Source organism: Peromyscus californicus, unplaced genomic scaffold, assembly GCF_007827085.1.
Source record: "Peromyscus californicus insignis strain IS unplaced genomic scaffold, ASM782708v3 Scaffold_24__1_contigs__length_46423439, whole genome shotgun sequence".
NCBI lineage: Eukaryota > Metazoa > Chordata > Mammalia > Rodentia > Cricetidae > Peromyscus > Peromyscus californicus.
In genome coordinates this window covers 20,440,910-20,467,578 of record NW_026294535.1, presented here as the reverse complement: position 1 = coordinate 20,467,578, position 26,669 = coordinate 20,440,910, and the positions used below count along the sequence as shown (strand labels likewise).

Sequence of the window (26,669 nt, the reverse complement as noted above, 5' to 3'; positions counted from 1 at the left end):
TATGGTCGTGTCCATGTCGAGGATGGCAATGCCTCCGACCCATGGAAATGGCCAAGCTTTCCCTGAGGCTCAGAGGAGTGGCAAAGCTTACCTTTCATCCAGGAACAGATGTTAAGAAGATTAACCTTTAGGTAATATCAATGTGTACAGAATCTATCAACCACAGCCTTTCTCTAGATAGCTACAACCTAAATTTGCTCTTGCAGACATCCCCTACAAAGATTTGCTAACATATCTCTTCCTCTTTCAGCTATGTTATAAATCTACCTCCTTGATTCAGATGAATAAAATAAGTGGTCTGAGTTCCTGTGCTGTTGGTGTATTTTCACCAGAAGACTTGACCCACTGGATCCTAGATTTTCTGTATATGTGTCTGTAAAATTGTTCTTCCTTCATTTCCTGGTCACCCCAGTCAGGTTTTCAGGACCCAGCCACAGCACTAAGTAAACATTTGTATACTGTGAAATTTCTATAAAAACCTAAAGGCATATTCAAATTTGTGCTTGAAACCTATTGGCATCTTGTTTTCATGACAATTAAAAATCAAACTATTCCTTTCACATTGTGATTATTTTCAATGGCTTTTTTAGCAAAGACAATAATCTGTGTATGTATGTGTGCATATAAACTAAATATACACACATCATACACACATGCACACGCATATCAATGTGAAGAAAAATGGTCCCATAAAGCTTAACAGATTGAATATTGATAATTCTAATAACTATTTTTGGATCTATGCATACCTGATCATATTGTTTAGACCTTATTCAGCATTTTGTAATACAATATTTATTTAGTTGCATAGGAAAGTTTTTATGAGATTTTTCATTTCAAAAGAGTAGAAATGACTGTACATTCTGTTTTGGAGAAACTTGCACATCAATGTTAATTGTTGCTTTATTCACAATATCCAGTAAATGGAAAATATCCAGATGTTCACCAACTGATGAATGAATGATGAAAACCTGCTATATATCTATTCAACTGAATATTATTCTGCTATTAAAAAACTGAAAATTTCACATAAATGTATGAGGCTGGAAATAAGTATTCTGAGTGTAGTAATCCAGACCAGAAAGACAGACACCACATATTGTCTCTCATAGTTGGATATTTTAAATATAAATAAACATATATTTATATTTAAGATTAAATTAGAGCTAGAAACTAGTAAGTAGGTACATGAGATTTCAAAGGAAGGGGAATGGAATAATGGAATTTAGGCAGTATAAAGGGATAAAGGAAATAACGGAACAGGGATTAAAACATGGAGGAAGATGAGAAGTCAGAGTTTATCATGGAAGATTTTAAAAACACCACATGACAACCTGCTACTGTAAAAGCTTCCCAAAAATAGATATATGGTTACAAAATTAGTTTAAATGAAGTTGTCCTATAATAGGGATAAAGTGTCTCTCCCAGACATCATAGATTATCAAACAAAAACTCAATTAGAGATGGGTTGCCCTTTTCAAATTGTTGCTAAGTGGTATCTTATAGACATCCCAAACATTACAGGCTCCTTAGTACCCTCCAGAATTTTGTTTCTGAAGACATCACATACTTTTGCTATAGGGCATTGGGAATCTGAGATGCTACTGATCTGAAAGCCTTCTTTGTATTGGCTAGTTTTCATAGTTCTACAAGATTTCTATGCCTACTACCCAGATAGAAAATGAATCATCAATCTTACCCACATGTGAAAACTGTGAGCTACAATAGCAACCAAACAGATAAGATATGATCGCCAGAGGGATAGTGGCATGAATGTCAGTTTATGACTGAATTAAAATCCACTCCACAAGACTGAATTCAGACCTGATCCAGTCAACTCCACCAAAACCTATGTAGCTGGTTTACTCATAGGACCTAGGAAAGAAATTACTATTATACTGTTAAATGGACAAAATGATAAAGGGACCTCTAAATTCTTATTTTTGTGCAAGTGGAACAATGTATCTCATGACTCTAGTTAGAGGAGCTTCATTTTACAATACAGTTTGATTAATATATGCACACAGCTCACCAAGATGCAGAGAGAAAGAAATTGGGGAGTGCTGAGGATTTAATGGGACATCCCTATCCTATCCTGTTCCCTCAAGGTTCAGGGACAATTATGCAAGAAGAGGCAAAGATTACAAGAGTCAGAAGTAGTAGACCTCTGCAGTGCAAGTATTTACTGGACTTGAAAGGGCCATTAAATGTGTGGACTCACAGCGACTCTGACTGCCTGTGTAAGACCTCCACTAGATCAGACCATTCAAAATCCCAGCGGGAGTGGGGCAGGGACTCATGAGGCTCTATCCCTAGAAGAAGAGTTATTGGTAACTGATGTCTGATGGGGAAGAGAGAGAGGAGTTTTCTTTAGGAATCTGGCTGTAGAAAGTGTATTGTCCTACAACACACAAATTCAGGCAGTGGAAAGTGGACTCAGTGTGTTTAATAAAAGAGCACACAAAGTTCAGAGGGAAAAATGTCAGTTGATAGGGCAAGAATTGGAGAGGAGAAAGTGAGGGGTTGAAGTTGATAAAGTATGTAATATGCATGATGAAACTCTCAAACAATGAAAATCAAATAAAAGGTTTAAATGAGTTTTAAACACTAAAAAAAAAAAAAATCAAATGAAGTTAAATGAGAGAATGAGAACGAATGTGTGGTTCTCTGTTCCTCCTTTTTCTCCTTGCAGAAGCTTTCTTTGTCAAGGCTATTGTTTTACTTAGAAAATTAACACTGTTGACCTGTTGGTCATTTCTTGTGGTAGTCTAGCAGGCTTCACACCCTCTTATGAGAACATTATAAATTTTCATATGCATATAAGAGAGAAAATGTGACTCTTGTCTGAGTCACTTCACCAAGTATTATTTTTCAGAACCATCCCTTGACCTGCAAATTTCACAATTGCCTATTTTTTTCTCTAGTTGAATGAAATTCCATTGTGTATAAATGCCACACGGGGAGGGAAAAACAACTTAATATATTTGAAAAGTGCGACAATGAAAACTACTACTTTGTATGTTGAAAGAAATTTAAAAATTAAATGGACATGAACGAAAGAAAGCGGTAGCCTGAAGAGATGGCTCAGTGGTTAAGAGCACTGGATGCTCTTATAGGTGTTATGTTTAATGACCAGCACACACATGGTCACTCAAAGACATCTGTAACTGTAGTTCCAGAGGATCTGGTTCCTTTTCTTGAACTCCACAGACACTTTGCACACACGCAGTACACAGCAGACATTCATGCAGACAAAACACGATACACATTAAATAACAATAATCAATATAAATCAATAGAATAAAAGCAAGAAAGAAGGTAGGTTAACCCAGGCACAAGTTATAAAGAAAACATACAAACCTTCCTGGGTGATTGTAGCTTATCCAATGATGGTTACATTAATGAAAGGAACTTAAGATAAAATATGATTTCTTTTGGTCATAGTCACATTTGTAATTCCCCAGCAGGCCGCCAAGCCCAACCTCTTACTCTCATCAATTTTTACTAAAGCATTTTTTCAGAAAGTTATATAGAACCATAGATGGCTTTTGGAATCACACTTGCTGGTCAATGTGTACAAGCGTCTAGTTCACAGCAAATAATCGTTTCTGATTTTAATGTTTCATGAAATTGGAATACAACTGTGTACTCTAAATCACCAGAAATGCAGAAAAATGATACTGTGAGTTCTGAGGTCCATGTGAAACACTATATAGCCAATCAATTTTTTAAAAAAATCAGAAAAACAATATTTTTAAGTGTATGGCAATTAGTATTTAATAAAAATTTCAGATGTTTTATGGCAGTGTTTATATTTTCTTACAAGTTTAAATTTTAAATATGCCACAAATAACTAGTATTCGCATGTTCAAAAAAGGCTAGCATCTCCTCTAACACTGTAAGAAATGTGGGCAAGAAGGTGTGCAATACTGGATTTATCAAGAAAACTACAAAACTTCTGACTCAGTCTGATTTTCTCATTTAATTATTCTTAACAGAGCAAATAAAATAAAAACAACCTAATCTCTTTTGAACTATATAAGTGTTAGATTTGTATTTTAGAATAGAAAGAATAGCAGACACACTTGTCCTTTTTTTCTTTTTTCTGTTTTTTTAGTATCATAAATATATTTTTACACAACACATACACAGACACACACATTATATACACATACACACAGAGACACACACACGTATGTATGTGTGTGAGAGTATCATCATATATATATACATATTAACCTGTATTTGATTTTCCCCATGAGCACATACATATGAAATATCCTATATTTCTCATTATAAACCACTCCATTTGGTTACTTCTCAAAGTGTGAATAGGGTGACCACTGAGTACATTCTGAAACACTAAAGTGTTTGAACACATTGTGGTGTCTTGAATTTCTTTTATGGAAGGATGGAGACAACTGAACAACCCTCAACAAAATTTGATTACTATTTATATGCAGGTAGCACAAAATCATCAATTAAAACAGTTTACAATCATCATACATACAGCATGGTAATATGCTTTGTGGAGCAGTTTTGTTATCTAATTCAAGGTAGTCTAGCAAATTACCTGAAACCTAAATAAGACATGGGACAGATGCAAATTGAATGGTGGTTTGGTGGTTAAGAGCACTTGCTGCTCTTACAAAGGACACTGGTTTGGCTCCCAGCATCCACATAAGATATCTCACAATGACCTGTAATTTGAGTTTAATGGTATCTAAAACCCTCTTTTGGCTTCTGCAGACACTGCACAGATGTGGCATTTATTGACACATAGGAACAAACAAATAAATGTTAAATAAATAAATGCATACATACATGAAAGAAGAAAGAAAAGGAAGAAAGGAAGGAAGGAAGGAAGGAAGGAAGGAAGGAAGGAAGGAAGGAAGGAAGGAAAAAAGGAAGGAAGGAAACAGAAACCCTAAGTTCTGGTAGGAGAGATCTTCACAGATAGTATAGAGTGTTGTCTATTAATCAGAACAAACAAACAAAAGAATTCCTTCATTTGTTATTTGAAGGATTAGCCCATTGGCTACAGGAAAACAAAACAAAACTAGTTTCTGCAGATTTTACCTTTCTCCCGTATAAGACAGCCATTTAATCTTCCCAAAATATGATAAATTACAACAATTTCAATCACATGAATTTTAATACAAAAAATATAAAATCAATTTCAGTTTTTCTGCATATACTGAAACTGTTTGGACAAATGGATTAGCTATAGGCCATCTCTCTTTGTCTGTTAATTACAGGTATCCAATGTAACCTTAAAATACTGAGCTTGACTTCTTTTATTTTTCCAATGGGAAGTTAGGAATGTACTTCTTCCCACAGAAAATGTATTAAAAAGTGCCCAATTAAATATTTTAAAACAATGAGCAGTGTTCATTTTCTTAGAAATGACCAGAGAAAGGATGAGTTTTACCTCTGCTTTTCCACAGTCCTACTTACACAAAAATAGTCTGTTGTAAAGACACCACATCTCTGAGGAGGTATTAATTGTGGAAATACAGCAGTCAGTGAGAGCCTAAATTTCCAAGAAAAATATCCCAGTTTATGATTGCAACCAACTGCATATTCTCAGAGATTCTTTAATGAGAAGCTATCTGATCATATCAATTATCAATTCATGAATAAATGTGTACAGTTGGCAACTGTGTTTTAATTATCATCCAACAAAAGAATTTCCTCATTCTAAATCATTCACATCACTCTTTTTGACTATTGGTTGAAATCGTGGAGCTATGAACATTGAAATATATGAATGACAGCAGCTTGAACTACAGAATGATATTCAACCTCAAAAGTGAAAATAAAAATACCAGGGTGTGTGGACTAAAATTGCAATAAAAACAGCTGAGACGATCAGCTTTTTCTGTGACACATCACATCCATTGGTTGCCTTCCAAAAGACAAACGTAGCAAAAGAGGAAGATAGGAAAACCTGAAACAGGAAGACCTGCTTCAGAAACTCAGTGTACTGACTTAATTGGCTAGGAAGTCCAAATGCTGATACTCCGAATTATCAGCCATTCTTTTTGTGTTTTGGTAACGCATATCCTCATGCAGTGTATGTCAAACGGAATTTTTTGATTCACATCTGACATTTCAAAGTTTCCGTTTTTGAAGTCCCCCAGTCTTAAGTAAGTATCACATTGTCTTATTTGTTTGCTTAACGTAAGTTTTTCCCCAACATCTAGAGCTCCATGGTGCAAAATGTCGTTCTGTCTGTCTTCTGTTCCCGTATTTACTTTAATTTTTTTAATTGTAATTGGATTTTCAAATATAATGACAAATGTATCTCCTAGTGAAGGTGGCTTTCCCCAGAAGTACTCATCAACACTGCTATAAGCCTTGCTTGCTTCATAGTTTTCAAAGACGTTCATGTTGGTGTAGAGACTTGCGGGAGGGTTATCGGGGATGTCAAAAGACTCCTCTTCAAAGTCATCATCCTTCAGCTTGTTCTCAGTTCCTTTATAGGATGAGTAATAGCCCATGTGCTGAAAGAGAGAAGGTTTAAACCGAATCACGTTTTTCTGAGCCAGCAGACCTCGGAAATGAGTCAATAGCCAGTCACAAGGCATTTCTTGATAAAACATTAATAAAAAATGGGCCAGACGTGGGAGATCATGAGAATGATAGAGTTTACCAATGTAGCCAAGCTTTGAGAATTCAAGAGTTACCCAGTACGTTCCTTCTAAGGATGCAATGACTTTCTTGATGGCAGTTAAGAAATTTTTGGAACACCGAACATCATCTTCAAGCATTACATAGTAGTCTGAAGTATTGGCACAAAAATTAAGCAGAAATGCATAATCTACATTTTGCTTGGAGCGAAATCTGACTCTATCTTCTGGGTCATTGTAATTTCTTTTAAGACCATCCAGAACTGGATAATATTCTTCAGGAGCATGTATAACCATTAATCTTCCTGCAATAATGTGATGGGCAAATTTCTGCATAATATCTTGGACCATAACATCACGCCAGGATGAATTAAAGTCTGCTAGATGCACCACTACTGAAATTTCCTTTAATTCCTCATAGCTGGACTGTTCAAAAATTGATTTTATTGTCTCAAGTAAATAGTTTCCTTTTTTCCGTTTCACTGATGAGAGTCCAATTGTGAGATACCCTGAGCAAAATAAAACAGAGGAAGACAAATAAAATGTTAATAGGTTTCGAATAACGTAACAATAGGAATCAAATAACCAAGATTTACATTCTTTAGTCCTGCAATTATAGTTAGTAAATCTAGTAAATGATTATGCACTGAACATTTTAAGATTAGAGTATTAAACTCGTTTATCAAGGGCTACCGTGTTTTATGTACATTTGATGTTTTATGTGAAACACACATTATATCTCTTGATCAATCTAATATGGATCGTCTCAATATTGTTTTTGAATTATGAAAATGAAAGTATTCTAAAATATTCTATGTCTTAATATCCATATACATTACCATTAGAAAAGAGAGACAGAAGTTTAGATACAAACATATTTACTAACAAGTCAGGCACAGCACTTCACATCTGTAGTCTTAGCAATTGGATGATGGAGCCGGAAGGACTGCCCTGAGTTTGAGCATAGTTTGGTATTCACCTTGACTCAAAAACCAAAACAAGACAAAAACAAATGAACAGTGTAAAAAATAGTAAATAGTATTTACAAAAGTAAAGGGAATTTTATAACTAAGGCTTGCAAGGTAGACTCAAGTAGTGAGAATGAAAAAGACTGGACATTTATTTAAATCATCTATAAAATTTCCAGAGACTATATATTTCAGTTTCTATATCACATCACTATCTTTACTAAAAGAATTAATAGGCAGACTTCATAATTGTATTTTGAAATTTGCCTGATATGTCTTATAAAAAATAAACAGTTTCATAGGATTTATTGAAAACAAATAATCGTATCACTCCCCAAACACATGGTTCCAAGCTATGAATCTACTGTTTCATTTGTTTTGAAAGATATTTTGCATTGATATCCATTGGAAAAAATTTTCTTAGATTTAAGTAAAAAAGCAAGAACTGGATATTTTTAGGGTAAGAAATATCCCCAGTGCATACTGTTTACCTCTGACAAGCATTATCGTATTTCTAAAGTCTAATTTCATATCATGAAGACTCAATAAAATTTCTTAATAACCATTGAGCGAAAATAAATATCTTCATAGGTGTAAGCTTAGGGAGTTAATACGGGCCTTTTTCTGATACCATAGGTATGCATAACAAGCCTAGCAAATGTCATTCCTCTCTTCTGCCATTCCTATCTGGAATGTATAACGTAAGTCACTGACACCCAGTTAACAATCTGTCGTGTTCCTGTCAGTCTGCAGTGGTAACCACATGCTGGATGAAATTTCATTCTTTGTGCTTTTAATTCCACTCTTTTAAAAACCAGACCACACAGAAGCCTCTTAAAGGAGCTCTACATTTTGAATGCTTATATTTTTTTCCCAATAAGAAAATCTTCATATTGGCTTGAGTAAAATTTGTTGTCTTACTGTATCCTCCTCAACTTGAATTTTAAGATGACAAATCTTTGGAACAATCATAATGTTTATGAGAGTGACAGTAATTAAACCTTAACTTCTGGCAACCATAACCATGAGACAATAAAAAAATCCCCTAGCTTATGATAATCTATGATAACCCTTTATAAAATAGTATACTATCAAAATCACATTCAAAATTACTTAGAAATTATAAAACTAAACTATCAAAGATTGGAAATAAAATAACATAGAAATATTTTCAAGTTAAATGTCTGATTTTAAAGTCGATGGATAATTATTTATCTCTTTTATGGCCCTATAACAATTTTCTAAATGCTTTTAATTAAAATTTGGCATGTTAATAGTTACTGGGTCAGAAAGTATTTGCAAAGTTTGAAGAATGTTGAATCCTTCTTAAGCTATAGATCTCACTAATCTCTCTCTTAATCTTGTGCTACAGAAACATAACAAATTATCATTATTTTTACACAAATTTCAGTGTTTAAAGCAATTTTTATAAAAAATGATTAGGGATACTTACGCTTTCTCTGTAAAGGTGTCGCAGCTAGGTAGCGATAGGTGACATTTATGGTTCCTGAGAAGTTAGATAAATCCTTGAATGTGTGAACATAGCGTTCAGAATTAAGTTGATGTGTGGATGTTTCTCTTATGAGCTGCTTGTCACCTTCCTAAATGCAAAAAATATACATGCAAAATTAATAAAGAACAAGTGGCCACAGATTAGGTGACTATCTCCTTACACAATGGAGGTATGTGTATTGTGACTATTTAGAAAGTTACATAAATCTCAATTATTAGCCCATAATCGCAAGGTCATTAACATTGACCTGATTGCTTACTTTTAGCTTCTGCTTTAGACTTTCTCACATTTAATCATTATTTTGAAACCCATTTGCTTTTCTGTAGCATGAACTATTATTCTATTTTTCAGCAAATCAATCCTTACTTGAAAACCCCATTGCCAACACTTTAAAATTCTGAAATTTTCAAAACATAAAATTGGATGATGATCAATTTGCAGCTTTCACCTGAGGTTATTTCCTCCCAGATTCCTCAGAATTTGAGCCATATTAATCTGCTTACTCTTCTACAAAGGCTTTCAGATGAAAAAAAATAGGTATTGATTATAACATTTAAGGAAAGTGTAGGAAGTGTTAACTATAAATAAACAATCTAGATTAGGAGAGATTTGTTACAAAGTTTTATTGATTCATTTCTACATGACCTTAGAAGGTCATTGTGGTGGACTGAATGAAAGTAGCCCCCATTTGCTCATAGGCATTGACACTATTAGGAGGTGTGGCTTTTAGGAGTAGGTGTGGACTTGTTGGACTAAATGTATCACTGAGAGTGGGCTTTGAGGTTTCAAATGCTGAAGGCCGTTCCACTGTCACTGTGTCTGCTACCAGCAGATTGGGTTGTAGAACTCCTAGCTACTTCGCCAGCACCATGCCACCCTGAATGCAACCATGCTTCCTGCTCTGATGGCAATGGACTAAAACTCTAAGCCTGCAAGCCAGACCCAATGAAATACTTTCCTTTAAAAGAATTGCTGTGGTCATGGTGTCTTTTCATAGCAATAACATTGACTAAGACAGCCACATAATTTCAAATTGTTGAGAACGAATAGCCATTATCCTTTTGACACAAAATAGCTCATCTAAACATGTCCTTCAATAACATCAATTAGAATACATTTGTGCCTAGTCAGAATGAGTTGAGATCTTGTTGGCATCTCATCTTTCTTATTGTCATCTTTTTCTCTGTGTGTATATATGCACATGTGGACATTTGTTTTTGTTTGATGTTCTGGCTAAAATAATTAAGATTATTTGTATTCATTACAATTAATGTTTTGGTGGTGGAATTTTGTATCATTACATTAACAAAAGTACTTACATTTAAGGAAATTTTCAAATTCAGGTTAACTATGTCCTGTTAGCCATTATTTGCTTTTGTTTTCTCTGATCTTTGATACAAGTTAAATGGCACATTTTGATAATCTGATAAAGTTATTATTGGCCATACCTTATTAGATTATTTTTTGGCCATATATACTATGATTTCCTACCACATATTTTGAGAGAATCTGATTGTGAAGCCATGTTTCTTTTTGGTAAGTTGTCCACTTCACTCTGTGTTGTTAAATAGATATATATCTAGTGTTTGTGGTAGCAACTTAAATGTGTCAAGTGCAAGCCACTAAGACTGTAGAAAAAGTAAATTCTTTAAATGAATTTTGCCTTGAGTACTTATCTGTGGTCAATAAAATCTAATTAAATCTACTCTAAAAGATTGGATAAGATTCAGACACAAGTTTTACCTTGATTAGAGCACTGAATACTTAGTTACTGACTCAAAGGGGAAACACATAATTTTTTTTTCACAGATTTTTTTTCATAGGATAAAAAAAGAATTACTGGTATTTAACAGGAGAGCTGAGAATTCTTAACTATGGGCTATACAATTAAATGAAGGAAATTCAATCCTAAAATCTTTCAAATATTTAAGTATTATTATGAAATTTATTCTGTCTGTGTTAACATATTTCTGCTGTGGATATCGCTCTGTATAAATAAAATGCTGATTGGCCAGTAGCCAGGCAGGAAGTATAGGTGGGACAAGTAGGGAAGAGAATCCTGGGAACAGGAAGGCTGAGTCAGGAGACACTGCTAGCCGCCTCCATGAGTACCAACATGTAAGATACCGGTAAGCCACGAGCCATGTAGCAAGGTATAGATTTATAGAAGTAGGTTAATTTAAGATATAAGAACAGCTATCTAGAAGCCTGAGCCATTAGGCCAAACAGTTTGAATAATATTAAGTGTCTTGTGTGTTTATTTTATAAGTTGGCCTTGTGGGCTTGTTGGGACCTGGAGAGAAGCTCTCCAGCTACATATTTCTATGATTTATATCATTTTAATAATTTGAACAAAGACATTTTAACAAGGTTTATAGGCTATTTATCATTCTGAAAAGCAATATACATCTGAAATATCTGCAATACAAGATTAAATAAAATTTCTTTAAATTATATTATTTGAATATTCACTGAATTCTGATTACCCTAACTCTCTCATGCATAAATAATTTTATCTATTTCTATAGATCAAAAGGTATACATATAGAATTAATGTATTAAACATACAATTTAGGATTGCTACAAAGTAACTACAAATTATCACATAGATTAATTCAACAATAATGTAATAGTGTATATCAATAGAAGATATGAAGACTTTTCTACAAAACCACAGTTGTCTCTACACTGTATACATTTTTATATTCTGTTATTACATGAGGTTACATGCTAAAGAAACCATAAAATACGGAGTGTTATTTTTAAAGGTTCTTTCCTGAGCATGTAAAAGTCTAGACCTTTTCTGTGATAAAATGTAATATATTCATTTTGGTTGAAGGACGTTGCAGAATATAAAATGAAACAGAACTGATATGGAAGTAATTAATTCAGTTCTCAAGAACAAGCTTCCTAATACTTTTAGCATCAATAAAAATGTAACTTTCACCTGAGCCTGTCTGGTTGGCTGCTTTCAGAGGCGACTGACTGAACATCCAAGCTCCCCGGATACCTTCTTTTCTGCAGTAACTATGCTATAGTGTGTGTCTCGGTAATAAGGCAAAGCTTTATGACAATCATTTTCTGGATGGTAATACAATTCAATGGACTCCCTACAGTCTAAATATATACCCTGGTGGCTACTTTGAAGATGCTCACAGCTGAGAGGCTATGTTGATTGGGCATGCAATGTCTCTGCCACTTAGTTTGCCTTGTAAAGTACTTGTCTCTTCCACTAAGTTATGCTTCCCTTCCGACTGAAAGTCACTTATCTTTCCAAAACTAAAGCAAATCTACCAAGACATTAATATGCCTATAGTTTCGATAGTTTCAAACCACAAATAAATTTTCTATCAAAAAGAGAATTGAATGTGTTAAATAACCCTAGAGACCACTAATTCTGTTCATCTGATTTCTCAGAATTACAAGTATTGTTTCAGCAATACAAGAGAAAGACATTGCAGTTTATGCTTAGAAAATTGTATGCACTATGACATTATGGAGGCAAGATAAAACCCAAGAGAGATAAGCTTATGAAAAATAAAGAGAAAGAGGAAAGAGGAAAAGTGATAAGCAGAAACTATACTGTATTTTATTACCAGAGACAGTTTTCCATAAATATTCACATTTAAGAAGTGCATATTAAAAATAAGATTAATTTGTGTAGAATTTGAATAAATTGTGTTCCACAACTCTGCATTTTGATTGGTTGTGATTTTCTGTAATGATCTCTGTCTGCTGCAAAGAGAAGTTTTCTTGATGAGGGGTAAGAAGCATACTTATCTCTGGGTATAAAGACAAATACTTAGAATGTAGTTGGGGATCATGCTGGTTTTCTACAGTGGTGGTTCTCTTCCAAGATCCATGAATTCACTGGTCCTGGACAGGAGGCTAGGTTTTCAGTACTAGGTATGATTTCCCTGGTATCAAGCGGGTCTTATGTTCAATTATAGAGCTGTTGGTTGCCACAAAGCTATGCATGTCATATGTTTGGGGTTCTGCCCCATGCCTGTCATAGCACTGGTTCATAGGCATCATAGCTGGGTAAGGACACAGTTCCTATACTTAGGGAACTGTTGTGGAAGAGGGGGTGGAAACACTATACAATCCAGAGGGGATCCTATCACCAGAGTAGGTCAGTTCGGGCTGTCTCTCGACCTTTGGCAGTAGTCTACTGTGGAGGTATCCTTGTGGATTTCTGGGGACCTCTCTAGCACCCTGCTTCTTCCTATTCTCATGTGGTCTCCATTTACCATGGTCTCTTATTCCTTGTTCTCCCTCTGTGTTCTTGATCCTCAGTGCATGTGCTGGCTGTTTGGAACCTGGGACTTATACAGGGACACTTGGCTCAGCCTGAGAGGAGGGGACTGGACCTGCCTGGACTGAATCTACCAAGTTGAACTCAATCCTCAGAGGACTCTTTGCCCTGGAGGAGATGGGAATGGGGGGTGGGGTGGGGGAAAGGTGAGGGGGGGGGAGGGGGAATCCGTGACTGATATGTAAAATTATATTAAATTATAAAATAAAATTTAAAAAAGATCCAGAGGGGAAAATGGAGTTTGCCATAAAATTCTGTCTTCTAGGAATATCATAAGCTACACTGATAAAGTCTCACCAACATGATTGTCAAAATTTGTGCTGAACAAGGACAATAACAATAGATATGCTAGTGTGGATGGGGAAAAGCCCACTAGGTCTCAGTTCTACCCAAAGAACTACAGACAACTAAATAATGCAGAGAACAGGAGAAAAAGTCTTCTTTAGGAGAAAAAGAAAAGAAAAGAACACTAATTGGTTGTCCATTACCAAATAGGGTGTGCACGTGTGTGTGTGTGCGTGTGTGCGTGTCTGTGTGTGTGTGTGTGTGTGTGTGTGTGTGTGTGTGTGTGTGTGCATAAGCACATGTGTTCATAACAGCAATTAACAACAGGACAGGATCAGAATTTAAAAGAAAGCTTTGGTGGTGGAATTTTGTGTCATTACATCAACAGATGTTTTTTGGGGGAGTTCTGGGGGGAATGGAAGGGGAAATATTGTAATTATATGATCTAAAAGTAAAGTAAATAATTTTAAATGATTATTTATTTATTTTTATTGTATATGTGTGTGCCTACATAAATTGATGTGCAGTGCAAGTATGCAAATAGCATTGGGGTATAGAAGAAGGCATTAAATTTCCAGGAACCGGAGTTTCAATGGTTTGTGAGCCACAGTGTGGGTGCTGAAAATATAATTCTGAGTCCTCTGAATTATCATTAACAACTCTTAAACACTGAGTCATGTTTTCAGCCTTCTTGAAATATGGTTTTTATGAAATTTAACATTATTGATTGAAAGAATATGGTAACTCCATATAAAGACTTATGGGCTGAAGTTCATCATGAAATACAGTTTTCCCTACAAACCTACTAAACAGATCAACAAATTAAAATACCATTAATGAATTAACATTAAAGATGTATTTAAAATTCTGTATAATTTACTTATATAATTATTTTAAAGTAATCTAATTTAATCCTAAGTAACAACCTTTCCCCTCCACTTATACTGCTTTTCAAATTTGACTAGTGATACGTTTTATATTAATGGAAAAATTTTAGTCAAACAATACTCTTTAGTAGAAAAATCTATTATAAATTCATACATTAAAATGATGTAGTTTTGTCAATGCTTAGAGGACTTCACTAAACTTCTCAAGCCAGGACACCAACTTCAGATTTTTCTTACTGACTTGTACATCTAGTATATTTTAATTTAAAGAACCCTTATGTTGTAAATATATCTGTTGTTCCAAATACAAAAATATATTACACATTGGGACAAGATAATTATGTAAATACAACCTAGTTAATAAATACTATTTTGAGACTGTCAATAATATTATAGAAAATTTGTTTGTTTTTTAAAGAACTTTAATTTGGCTATCTAAGAAGAAGGAAAGGATTTTGAAGGACTCAGGGAAGGGGAAGAATATGATCAAAATACATTTATGTGTAAATTTTTTTTAAATAATAAGAAAAATAAGAAAAGAAAATTTTAATACTAATATTGATAAGTGGCAAAATAAAGGGTATTATTTTCCAGAAAATTTCAACAGTAAGTTGTAAAATAGGGAGGGTAGAAATTATGTTATCAAAAAAAATTTGTTTAGTCTATATGTTTCACATTAAAGTCCAATGATTTTAATATTTTAATATATATGAAATTAGTATATACTACCTGTATTATATGATATATAATATTATATTAAAATGTTTATAATGTAATATATGACTATATATGTATATGTGTGTATCAGTCACCATATAGTATTTAATTAAAAAAAATAAACCAGAGTAAAACAGGCTCAGTGTTGACACTATATGGCTAAAAGTATACATTTAGGATATATGTATAAATAATTCTACTCATATGAATACTGTCTGTTATATCAAGGTTGGGGTACAAGTAGACTGACACTCAGTTTACTGAGAATGTGTTTTGAACTAAAAATAACATCTCCAAAACTTACCAAAACATAGCTATCTTCAATGTACAAGTTCATGAATAGAAGAAAAACAACAAGAACTCCCAAGAAAGACACTGTAGAACGCTTTCGCAAGCATCTCATTTTATCCAGCATTTGAAAAATATATTTCATTTGATAAAATTTAAACATCTTCTCCTGTGGAAAAGAGGTAAAGAATTACTAGCAATTAATTTGCAGTGTGAATAGTATAATCTCATCATTCAAATATTTGAGCTAAAATTTCATTTCAAAGTTCATACATAATATTAGCATTTATCAATGCATCATATATAGCTACCCTCTCAGAGTTGATTATAAATACAGCAAGTGGATTAATATAGAAGAAAGGAAACAAAACTTTTTTTAACAATTTACTCCCTTTAAAGTAGTAAAATATAACCTATATTTTAATACAATGTTCTTTTTCCAATCTAATACAATTTCAGTACTTGGAATTACAAAATCTCATTAAAATAACAAAAATATGAGAGATGGAAGAAGACAGCAACATGAAGCCAGGGTAGCGATAAATCTATAACTCAAAGCTAATGTAAAATTTGCCCAAGTTTAAATTCTTTACATCTCACTTTTAGAATACCTAATGAAATATAAATGGTTTGTTAGAATGGGCATTGTTTCCTCAGGATATTTTCCAGCTTCTAACTTGACATGTCTAAGCACTTCCAATTTCTTAATTATTGAGTATGACCCATGTAATTAAAACCAATGTTATAGTGGAGTTCCTCTTTAATTCATAATATAAGATGATGGGAGTTGAAGAGTAGTGCTTGGTTTTGGTTGTGTTATATTGTATTGCACTGCACTGTATCAATAAAAAGCCTAAGAGTGTCTACATGAAAGTCTTAAAATCAAGCAAATACCATAAGATTGGGTGAGTTAGGGTGGAAGTCCAACTCTGAAACAGTTTTGAAATGAAAGCATTGTTTGGAAGGGAATGTGATCCAGGAACTTGGAAAGAAAGATTTTAGAACAGTCTGATGACTATGGAAACACTAAAAGTCTAAGTTATGGTTCTGGATGTAGCCTTGCCACATACAACAAGAACTGATTTCCTACCCTCACTATTAAAACAAGGAATTATGGCTTGAATATATTGGTAAAGGTTCATGGGAGGCAGTAAGCAAACATAATCCATGTTTTTCTAGTTGTTCTAGAGTTACAGTGGTGACTATTGCCATTCTTAAAAGAATTGAGAGTAATTGAAAGTCAGGGTTCAAGTGATGCCAGCCATTAAAATACAGGTAGGGCTAATGTCTTAAAAGGTAGCCAAAGTTTGAGATATACTTTTAATGTTTGAGAAAATGTATATTGTTGCTAACTTAAACTGTTACTTTATTGTGATCAATAGCCACCCCGCTTAGTTCCTTCATACATAAGAACTGTTAAATTACCAGGTCAATAAAAGAAATCTCATTGCAGACCCCTGAGGCTGTCTTTCTGTGTGTCTGTCTTGGAAGTTACTCTCTCATTAGGTCTTTCCTTTCTCTTGCATCTGCTTGTAAATTCTTCTCCACCTAGTCAGCTCAAGAAATACACACTTGGGTAGTGTCTCCTTGGGCCATAGCTTAGAAACTATTAGTGGGAGGCTAACATCACCACTATATTTGTTTCTTTTTTTAATCAAAGTTCATCACTCAATTCTGCTTGATACCAATGTCTGAAGACACTGCTTCATAGGTGCTAGTCTAGTGTTTTGGTTGTTTAAGGAAATTAGAAATGTAGCGCTTATTTCTTACTGTGGTCACAAGCATCTTCCTGGTAAAGAGCTCTTTAAAATTTCTTCTATTATCTTGAAAAGAACTCCTTTATTATTGTCTTGCTTCATTTATTGCTAATCAAATCCAATCTGTCTTTCTTATTATATAAATGGACTGTTTGACTGACAGGCTTGTTAAATATTTCTTTATCTTTCAATTTGAATAAAAAAATCTCTTAAAGAATCTATTCCTATTCAAACACAGCACCCAGGGATTAGTTGGAAAGTTTATCAAGAAACAGACTACTGTTGATCACTTGGATCATTTTGATATTGAATTATAGGTTTTATTTTTAAAGAGATGTAAGGAATATAAGAGTTGTATGTTAAAGTTGTATGTTATAAAAATGCAAAAAATATAATCAGTTAAAACTGGGCTGTGTGGAAGAGTTTGGAGAAGTGTTTTAGAAGAGCCTTAGAATGCTGTAAGCATAGCTTGATGGGATATACTGGTGGGAGAACAAAATGCCATTTAAAGATGAGTAGGACCATGTTCTGATCCTGACTGAGCTCTGCTTCCTGAATAGACAAGATACAACAGAGTTTGCCATAGACTTCTACAGATTTGTACTGAACCGCTTCATTATCATGCCTTCCTGCCATGATGAACTGTATCTCCTGAACTGTAAGCAAAGGTCACCTTTCTTTTTATACACATCTACACTCTATACAGAACAAGTATGAGTTAAAGAACACAAATTAAAGGAAACATGATAGGTATAGAAATAAAGAGAATAAAATGGCACTAATATCATAACTAAAAACATTAGAAAATACTAACTACTAAAACAAAATACCAAGGTTTCTAAGTACCAATTAGGCAAATTAAAAATCCTAAAAACAATTACATAGGAAATATATTTAATATTTTTAAGTAACAGAATATTATCTTGCTAACAGTTTTTGAATAACATATCAATAATATCAATAAATGCAAATGGCCAGCTTATATTTTAAAACAAAAGATTCTTGCATATGCACATACACGCACTTACACATGTGTATGTGCACACACACACACACACACACACACACACACGCGCAGTGTCAACCCTAAGTTCAAGCTGCACAACAAAACATACAAAAAACGGAAGTCATTCACAAAGGCTAGTGACAATGGAATGAACAAAACAGGGTAATCAAGAAAGACAAGGAACCATGGTTTGCTGGGCTGATTTAAATGCAGTGGAATATAAGCAACAAAAGAAAGAAATGACATAAGTATCACTTTACAACACCGAATGCGACACTTGTGAACAAGATATTGTCATATTGCACAGCGAGCAACTTTCTTCCTCTAGAAGACCTAATGCCACAAGTGAAATCTTGTTAGATTTTTCATCTTGCAAAAGAAGAAAATAGCCAACTATCACATGAACAAAATGTACAAATAAGAAAATTCTTGGAAATTATAACTATTGGTGTGTGTTCTACACTAGGGAAATTTATATTGTCTCAAGCCATCACCGTTTAAATATTTTTTTTGCTTTTGAACAGAGAATTTAGAAAACCCAAATTAGTTATTTCTATTAGAAATATTTATGTGCTTTGGTTAACCAAGCATATATAATATATAAATATTTTTTCTATTGGATTCTTAACAAGAATAATTGAAAATGATCCATCCAAGGAGGAGAAAATCGCATCCATTGATCGATTAGTGGTTATCATGGTATGGTGGAAACTTGATGAAGAACAATGAAGAGATAAAAGCCAGCTGAATCCTATGTAGCAGAATGGAGATTTCTGATGGCCTGAGGTGCACTCTGAACTCAGACTTTATATTTGAGTAGACGCCAAAAGATCATTCCTCATGGAGAGGCTGAGTATAAATAGACAGCAAGTTGATATCATTCACCCCTCGTCTACTAATAGGAAAACACACCACATTTTATAAAGCATACTTAACACCCCACCCCACACAGTCTTGTTGTGTTAAACTAAATTTTTGATCTATAGTTGCAAATAAATGAACATGCATTGATAATATAAATTTTCATCTATCACACAACTACCTGAGAGCATCAATCATAATAATGTCTTTGTGTCTTAAGCAGTGTTTTGGCTCAATATGCAAAAATATCTTAATAAAATTTATTTCCTAGTATAGTGACAATACTTGAAAAAAATACTCATATTTTTTCTTTTATTTTTAAATATACTTTTAATATTGAAATATAATTACATTACTTCCCCTTTTCCCTTTTCTGTCTTTAGCACCATCCATGTCCCTTCTCACTAGCTCTTCCCATATATTAAATATCACATATTTAGCTAATGTAGAAGAATGCAATTAATATTATGATGATTTGAATTATCTTCTGAAGCTGATAAATCATCTTTGCATACCTGCTCCTAAACTTGAAATGACATCACAGGCACCCAAGAACCACTCTAGATTTGAATGTTATGTGGGGATTTCTGCAAGGTCTGTCAGTGACCTTAAGGGGTGCCCCGTAACTGTCTCTGATTTCTCATTGGGAATAAATCAATAAATCTCAGTTCAAAGCAGAATCAGGACCATCATCCAGCCCAGACAGAGCACAGAAATCAGCTTTCTGTCCCATCTAGGTCCCAGGATCTGTGGATCAAAAATAGACATGTCGAACCCAGTATATGCCTTTTTGTCCTTTTTCTGCATGAAGTGGCATAGGTATCCAAAGTCTCTTTGCTGTGGAAAATGCTTTAGTACACTGGTTTAATAAAATGCTGATTAGTCAGTAGCTAGGCAGGAAGTATAGGTGGGTTAAGCAGACAAGGAGAATTCTAGGAAGAGGAAGGCTGAGTAAGCAGCCCATCCAGGGAGAAGCATGTAATGGCACACAGGTAAAGCCATAGAACACGTGGCAACATATAGATTAACAGAAATAGGCTGAGTTTAAATTTAAGCTCTTCAGTGGTAGACCTGAGCTAATGGCTGAGCAGTTTTAATTAATATAAGCTTCTGAGTGATTATTTTATAAGTGGCTGTGGGGTCCATGGGGCTGGGCAGAACCGTAGAAAACTTCAACTACATCTCTTCAAAAGTGTTTTATTTACTTCACTACTAGTATATTTGTACTTTCTACTTCATGAGAAGTAGACATGAGACTCTGAAGAGGAGTGAGGAGAACTTGGGTGTCAGAGAAAGTGGAGGCCTAAAACAGATTTTGAAATCCAAACTACAGTTCTCTCATCCTGTGTTCTAACAGTGCTTTCTTTGAGGAGAAATAGCCAGTTTGCTCTGTGTTTTAGTAACTACATTTGATAATAGCACTTCTACATTTGATAATAGCACTGATAACAATGAATTATATCCTTGTCAAAATAAAAACAAGGAGGAACATAAAGCAAGGCTCAAAGTGAGGGTGCTGATATGTTTTCCAGAGAACTTGGCTGCATCTCTTCCTGCTGTGCCATGGGCATGTCTATCAGGCACACACAGAGAAGTTAGAGACCCAGTAGAGTGTGATTGAAATAGGATGTGCCAGTTTGACACACAGTATTTGAGACCACTGATGATTATGCAGGCCAAATCATTTCACTCACAATGCAGATGGAGGAAGCACAGAGACTCTTGGACTGCAGACAGAAAGGTTTCAGCTGTTGCTGCAATGTTTCCATGAAGTAAGGACGCCTAAGGTGCTGCAACCAGTTTCTAGACAGCGGCTCAGGATATCTGAGCAACCAACTCAGATGATCACTGATTCCTGCAAGATGAGAAAGCACTTTTTCCTAGAGGCTGGCTTGCCTAACCCTGCATATTTGCAAATGAGAATCAAACGATCACAAGGAAAGATGGTTGTCAAACTAACTCACTGTGGACTTGTAAAAGCTTGCCTCTATACTTTGCTAATTGCATGCTGTAAGAGGTAGTAAACATAAATTCCACAGCTGTGGAGTGTAATCCCTTTTAGATCTCCAGCCTTTAAACTGTTGTAACCTCACACTGAGAACTTGTGACATGACTGACATTTTTCAGATAACCTGGATAAAATAGGTTTTTAAATATCACAGTGATACTTTATTTGTGCACTCCAATAAAGCTTATCTGGGGATCAGAGGAAAAAGCCAGCCACTATATTAAACATAGAGGCCAGGCAGTGGTAGCACACACCTTTAATCCTAGCACTTGGGAGACAGGGATCCATCTGAACCTCTGTGAGTTCAAGGCCACACTGGGAACAGAGCCAGGTTTGGTGGCACATGCTGTTAATCCCAGCACTAGTTAACCATAGAGGTCTGGAGACCTGAACAGACATACTGAAAGTGATAGAGCTGGCAGAGAGAGGAAGTAAGATGACAGGGCATAGAAAGGTATATAGGCATGAGTATACAAGAAGTAGCTCTCTAATGGGCTGAGGATTTCCTAGCGGTAAGAACTTGTGGTTTGGCTTGTTCTGTTCCTCTAATCTCTCAGTTTTCACTCCACTATCTGACTCCAGGTTTTTTTTTTAATTAATAAGACCATCTAGCAATTCATCTTACAAAATGTATTTGTACAAGTGGCATTATAAAGGGAGGAATAGGAAGAGGAATCAAGCACAATTTAAAACTAATTATTCTTTCTGGACATTATCCAAAATCCTTGATGAGCTTCCATGCTCAAATTTGCTGGATGCAGAATATCTAGTTAATTAGGACAATTTGTATGCACTTTTATAGACAATATATATCTGTACCTTTATATATGCACCTTTATAGACAATATATATTTGTATGTACATGATATATGTATATCTACATGTAAGCATACAATCCTCATAAAGATTTTAGGAATGTTCTATTCTATTCAATAAAACCAATGTTATATTATTGAGTCATTAATTTTCTCTTCCTTGATATTTATTTATTCTTGCCTCATAAATACATCCCAACCCTAGTCTTCCCTCCCTCTACTCCTCCCCCAGATCTACTACTGTTCTATTTCATTTCAGAAAAGCACAGACCTCCTAGAATATTAACCAAACAAAGCATAACAAGATACACTAAAACTGGGCACAAACCCTCATAACAACACTGGGAGAGGCAACTAGTAGGAGGAAAAGGGTCCCAAGTACAGGCATAAGAGCCAGAGCCTTCTTTGTCAAAAATTGTAAATTCATAGGTGTGCAGATTAATGTCAGGGTCTTCAATTCAATTCCATTGGTCCACATTTCAGTTTTTATGCCAGTACCAACCTGGTTTTGTGACTATAGCTCTATAGTAGAGCTTGAAGTCCGGGATCGTGATGCCTCCAGAGGTTGTTTTATTGTACAAGATTCTTTTGACTATCCTCATTTTTTTTTTGTTTTTCCATATGAAGTTGAGTATTGTTATTTCCAGGTCTGTGAAGAATTGTGTTGGGATTTTGATGGGGATTGCATTGAATCTGTAGATTGCTTTTGGTAAGATTGCCATTTTTACTGTGTTAATCCTGCCTATCCATGAACATTGGAGATCTTTCCATTTTCTGACATCTTCTTCAATTTCTTTTTTCAGGGACTTAAAGTTCTTGTCATACAGGTCCTCCACTTGCTTAGTTAGAGTTACCTCAAGGTATTTTATATCATTTGTGGCTATTGTAAAGGGTGATATATCTCTGATTTCCTTCTCAGCCTGTTTGTCAATTTTATATAGGAGGGCTACTGATTTTTTTTAGTTAATCTTGTATCCTGCTACATTGCTGAAGGTTTTTATAAGCTGTATGAGTTCCTTGGTCAAATTTTTGGGGTCACTCATGTATACTATCATATCATCTGCAAATAGCTAAAGCTTGACTTCTTCCTTTTCAATTTGTATCCCCTTGATCTCCTCATGTTGTCTTACTGCTCTGGCTAGAACTTCAAGCACTATGCTCAGTCATACCACAAGGGCACATGCTCAGCTATGTTCATAGCAGCATTGTTTGTAATAGTCAGATCCTGGAAACAATCTATATGCCCTTCAACTGAAGAATGGATAAATAAAATGTGGTACATATGCACAATGGAGTACTTACTACTCAGCAGAGAAAAACAATGACATTGCAGGCAAATGGATGGATCTAAAAAAAAATCATCCTGAGTGAGGTAACCCAGACTCAGAAAGACAAACATGGTATGTACTCACTCATAGGCAGATACTAGATGTAAAACAAAGGATGAATAGAATACTACTTACAACTCCTGGGAGGCTACCTAGTAAAGAGGACCCTAAGAAAGACACAGGGATCGCCCAGTGACAGAGAAATAGATGAGATCTACATGAGCAAACTGGACATGAGGGGGGTAATGAAGGGCAAGGGTTGGGGAAAGAGAGCTTAGGGGAGCAGGAGATGCCAGTTGGATCAAGAACAGAGAGGGAGAACAAGGAAAGAGAGACCATGATAAATGAAGACCCCATTGGAATAGGAAGAAGTAAAGTGCTAGAGAGGTCCCCAGAAATACACAAAAGTAACTCCACAATAGACTACTGGCAAGAGAAAGCCTGAATTGACCGGATGACCAAACACCCTAACTGTCATTATAGAACTATCATCCAATGACTGATAAAAGTAGATGCAGAGATCCATGGCCAGGCCCCAGGTAGAGCTCCAGGAGTCCAACTGGCAAGAGAGAGGAGGCATTATCTGAGCGAGAGATGTTGAGACCATGATTGGAAAAAGCACAGGGACAAAAAGCCAAACTAGTGGAAACACATGAACTATGACCCAATAGCTGAGGAGCCCCCATGAACTGGATCAGGTCCTCTGGATAAGTGAGACAGCAGATTAGCTGGAACTGTTTGGGATGCCCCCAAACAGTGGGACTGGGACCTGTCCTCAGTGCATGAGCTGGCTGTTTGGAACCTGGGGCCTATGCTGGGACACTTTGGTCAGCCTAGGTGAAGGGAGCAGGGGACTGGACCTCTTGGACTGAATCTACCAGGTTGAGCTGAATCCCCAGGGGAGTCCTTGCACTGGGGGAGATGGGAATGAGGGGTGGATTGGGGGGATCACGGGGGGGGCGGTGCGGGAGGACAGGGGAATCCATGGCTGATATGTAAAATTAAATTAATTATAAAATTAAATAATAATAATAATAATAATAAAAAGAGAACAAAAAAGTTTCAGAGACACCCCCACTATCATTGTTAAGAGTCCCACAATAACCCCAAGAGTCATCAATTTCTAGGAAAGTGTTGAAATCACCTATCTTGGAGCAATATCTGTCCTAGAAGTTTTCAAAAACCTAAATGGCAGGAAAATGTAATTTTCCAAAGCACAAACTCATGAAGCAAAGACTTGGTTGAGGTCAAACTGAAATTAACACTCTGAAATCTAGATAGTTTGAAGGGATCTGTGCATGTTTCTGCTAACAACATCGTCACACTGGGCCTGAAGTCTTTTCCCAGGAAATTTCATCAGATCTCCAGGAAAAGTACTGTTGGACTCTCTTTTGCAAATTAACATGGAGTAGTGGATGGAGGTCATACTATTTAATGTGGAGTTGAAATCACTGTGTTCTTGGTTTAGAGTACCTGACCATGGTTACAAATATGTAGGACGTTAATAATGAATACAGAAAGTCAAGGAGGATGCTTTGCACCGCAACAGTTCTTTGTTTTGCTTTGTTTTCAAACTACTTGTTAATGATTTTGTAAGCAAACATGTTTTTCTTAGGATTCCCCCCTTAGTATTACTACCATATACTTTAGCACTGACAACTAGAAGTGTATTTAAGAAAATTACTCTTCTCTATCTTTACCTCTCACTGTGTACCACATGCATTTGTTCTCTTCCTTTCCCAATTCCCACATTGCAACCATAAATAATTAAGTCATCCAAATATTACTGTCTTGGTGAAGATGTCAATGAATTCCAACTTCAACTGGAAGTTGATTTTTGAATTTTTGAGCCCTCTTAATGCTTCACTCTGCTTTCATAGATGTCTTAATACTTTCTGCTTCTTTTTTAATATTGGAATGTGTATAATCCTTCTTCAGGGCTTTGAGATTTTTTTCAGTGTACATTATTTCTTTAAAAAACACCAGAGTTCCAAGTGTTGAGTTAATAAGAGTTAGTCGATACTAACAAAGTTCTTTTTTTTTTCAATGTGCATATGTGTTTATAAGTACAAGCAAGCTTTTCACATCATGTAAAATGTTTGAACTTTGAGGTCCAAGTAAAATAGAAGCCTGTGGAAAATCTTAATTTCCTTTCTACAGGACATCAGTTGCTTTGAAAGTATCCACTTTTAAGAAAGAGTCCCACCACACTGCCCAGTTCTTCCACAAGCTTGCCATCACCCTACTTTCATCTCCCGAGCACTGCAATGACAGATGTGTGCCATCATGCCCAACATGGAGTAGCACTCTTAAAGCCTTGCCTAGGGACTTCTCTTTTTGGCTCAGACCTATTATATGTCTCTATGCTCTTTAAACACAAAAATGCAGATGGACGTATCCGCTTTACTTCAACCATTCGCAAAACACCATAAACTTTCATGTTTAAACTGAGAATAGTGCCAATAGTTAGTTTATGACATGGTGAATGCATTTTTTGTTTGTTTGTTTGCTTTTGTTTTTCAAGCATTTTTTTTGTGTGTGTATGTGTGACAGCCCTGGTTGTCCTACAACTCTCTTTGTAGACTGGGATGGCCTTGAACTCACAGAGATCCACCTGCCTCTGCCTCCCAAGTGCTGGGATTAAAGGTGTGTATCAGCATGCCTGGCTCAGGATTGAAATATTTTATAACTACCATAGACCCGCCGGGCGGTGGTGGCGCACGCCTTTAATCCCAGCACTCGGGAGGCAGAGCCAGGCGGATCTCTGTGAGTTCGAGGCCAGCCTGGTCTCCAAAGCGAGTTCCAGGAAAGGCGCAAAGCTACACAGAGAAACCCTGTCTCAAAAAACCAAAAAAAAAAAAAAAAAAAAAAAAAACTACCATAGACCCATTCTTATAGAAATTTTAAGAATTGAGTCTGGGAAAAAAGTGTTGATATTGTGGGCAGTTAGAAGACCAATCACATAACTCCTTTGTACTTGGGAACCTGCAAACATGTTATTTGATTTTTCAATATCAAAATCCAAATACTACAGAAAGTTTTAGATGGTATGCAGTAAGGACAGATGTTCTTAAATTTATTCTACTTGCCTTCATTAATTCACACATATACACATAGACATACTCATTGTGTTGTTAGAATAGTATGAATCAGTACTGTTTACTTCAAATTATTGTTCATGGAAGCAAATAAGCTGTATTTGAAAAATGTCAAAATATTTTTCCCTCGAGAAGCTACCAGTATAGTAATTTATTTGCTAGTTTTCATCAATGCAGCAAAAACACTCATT

The 26,669-nt window shown here is 35.3% G+C and overlaps 1 protein-coding gene across 7 annotated transcripts in view; it reads right to left on the bottom strand.

The window, feature by feature from the left end:
• Nucleotides 1–885: 885 nt before the first annotated feature.
• The window catches only part of Mgat4c (MGAT4 family member C), a 651,962-nt gene continuing 626,178 nt past the window's right edge, over nucleotides 886–26,669 (bottom strand). For all 7 annotated transcript variants that reach the window (XM_052753229.1, XM_052753226.1, XM_052753231.1 and 4 more), the window contains 3 exons: nucleotides 15,622–15,774; nucleotides 9,054–9,201; nucleotides 886–7,141 (listed from right to left, as the gene is read on the bottom strand). In XM_052753229.1, the coding sequence (XP_052609189.1) occupies nucleotides 6,000–7,141; nucleotides 9,054–9,201; nucleotides 15,622–15,768 (1,437 nt within the window). In that variant the 5' untranslated portion in view covers nucleotides 15,769–15,774 and the 3' untranslated portion in view covers nucleotides 886–5,999. The remainder of the gene's footprint in view (nucleotides 7,142–9,053; nucleotides 9,202–15,621; nucleotides 15,775–26,669) is intronic.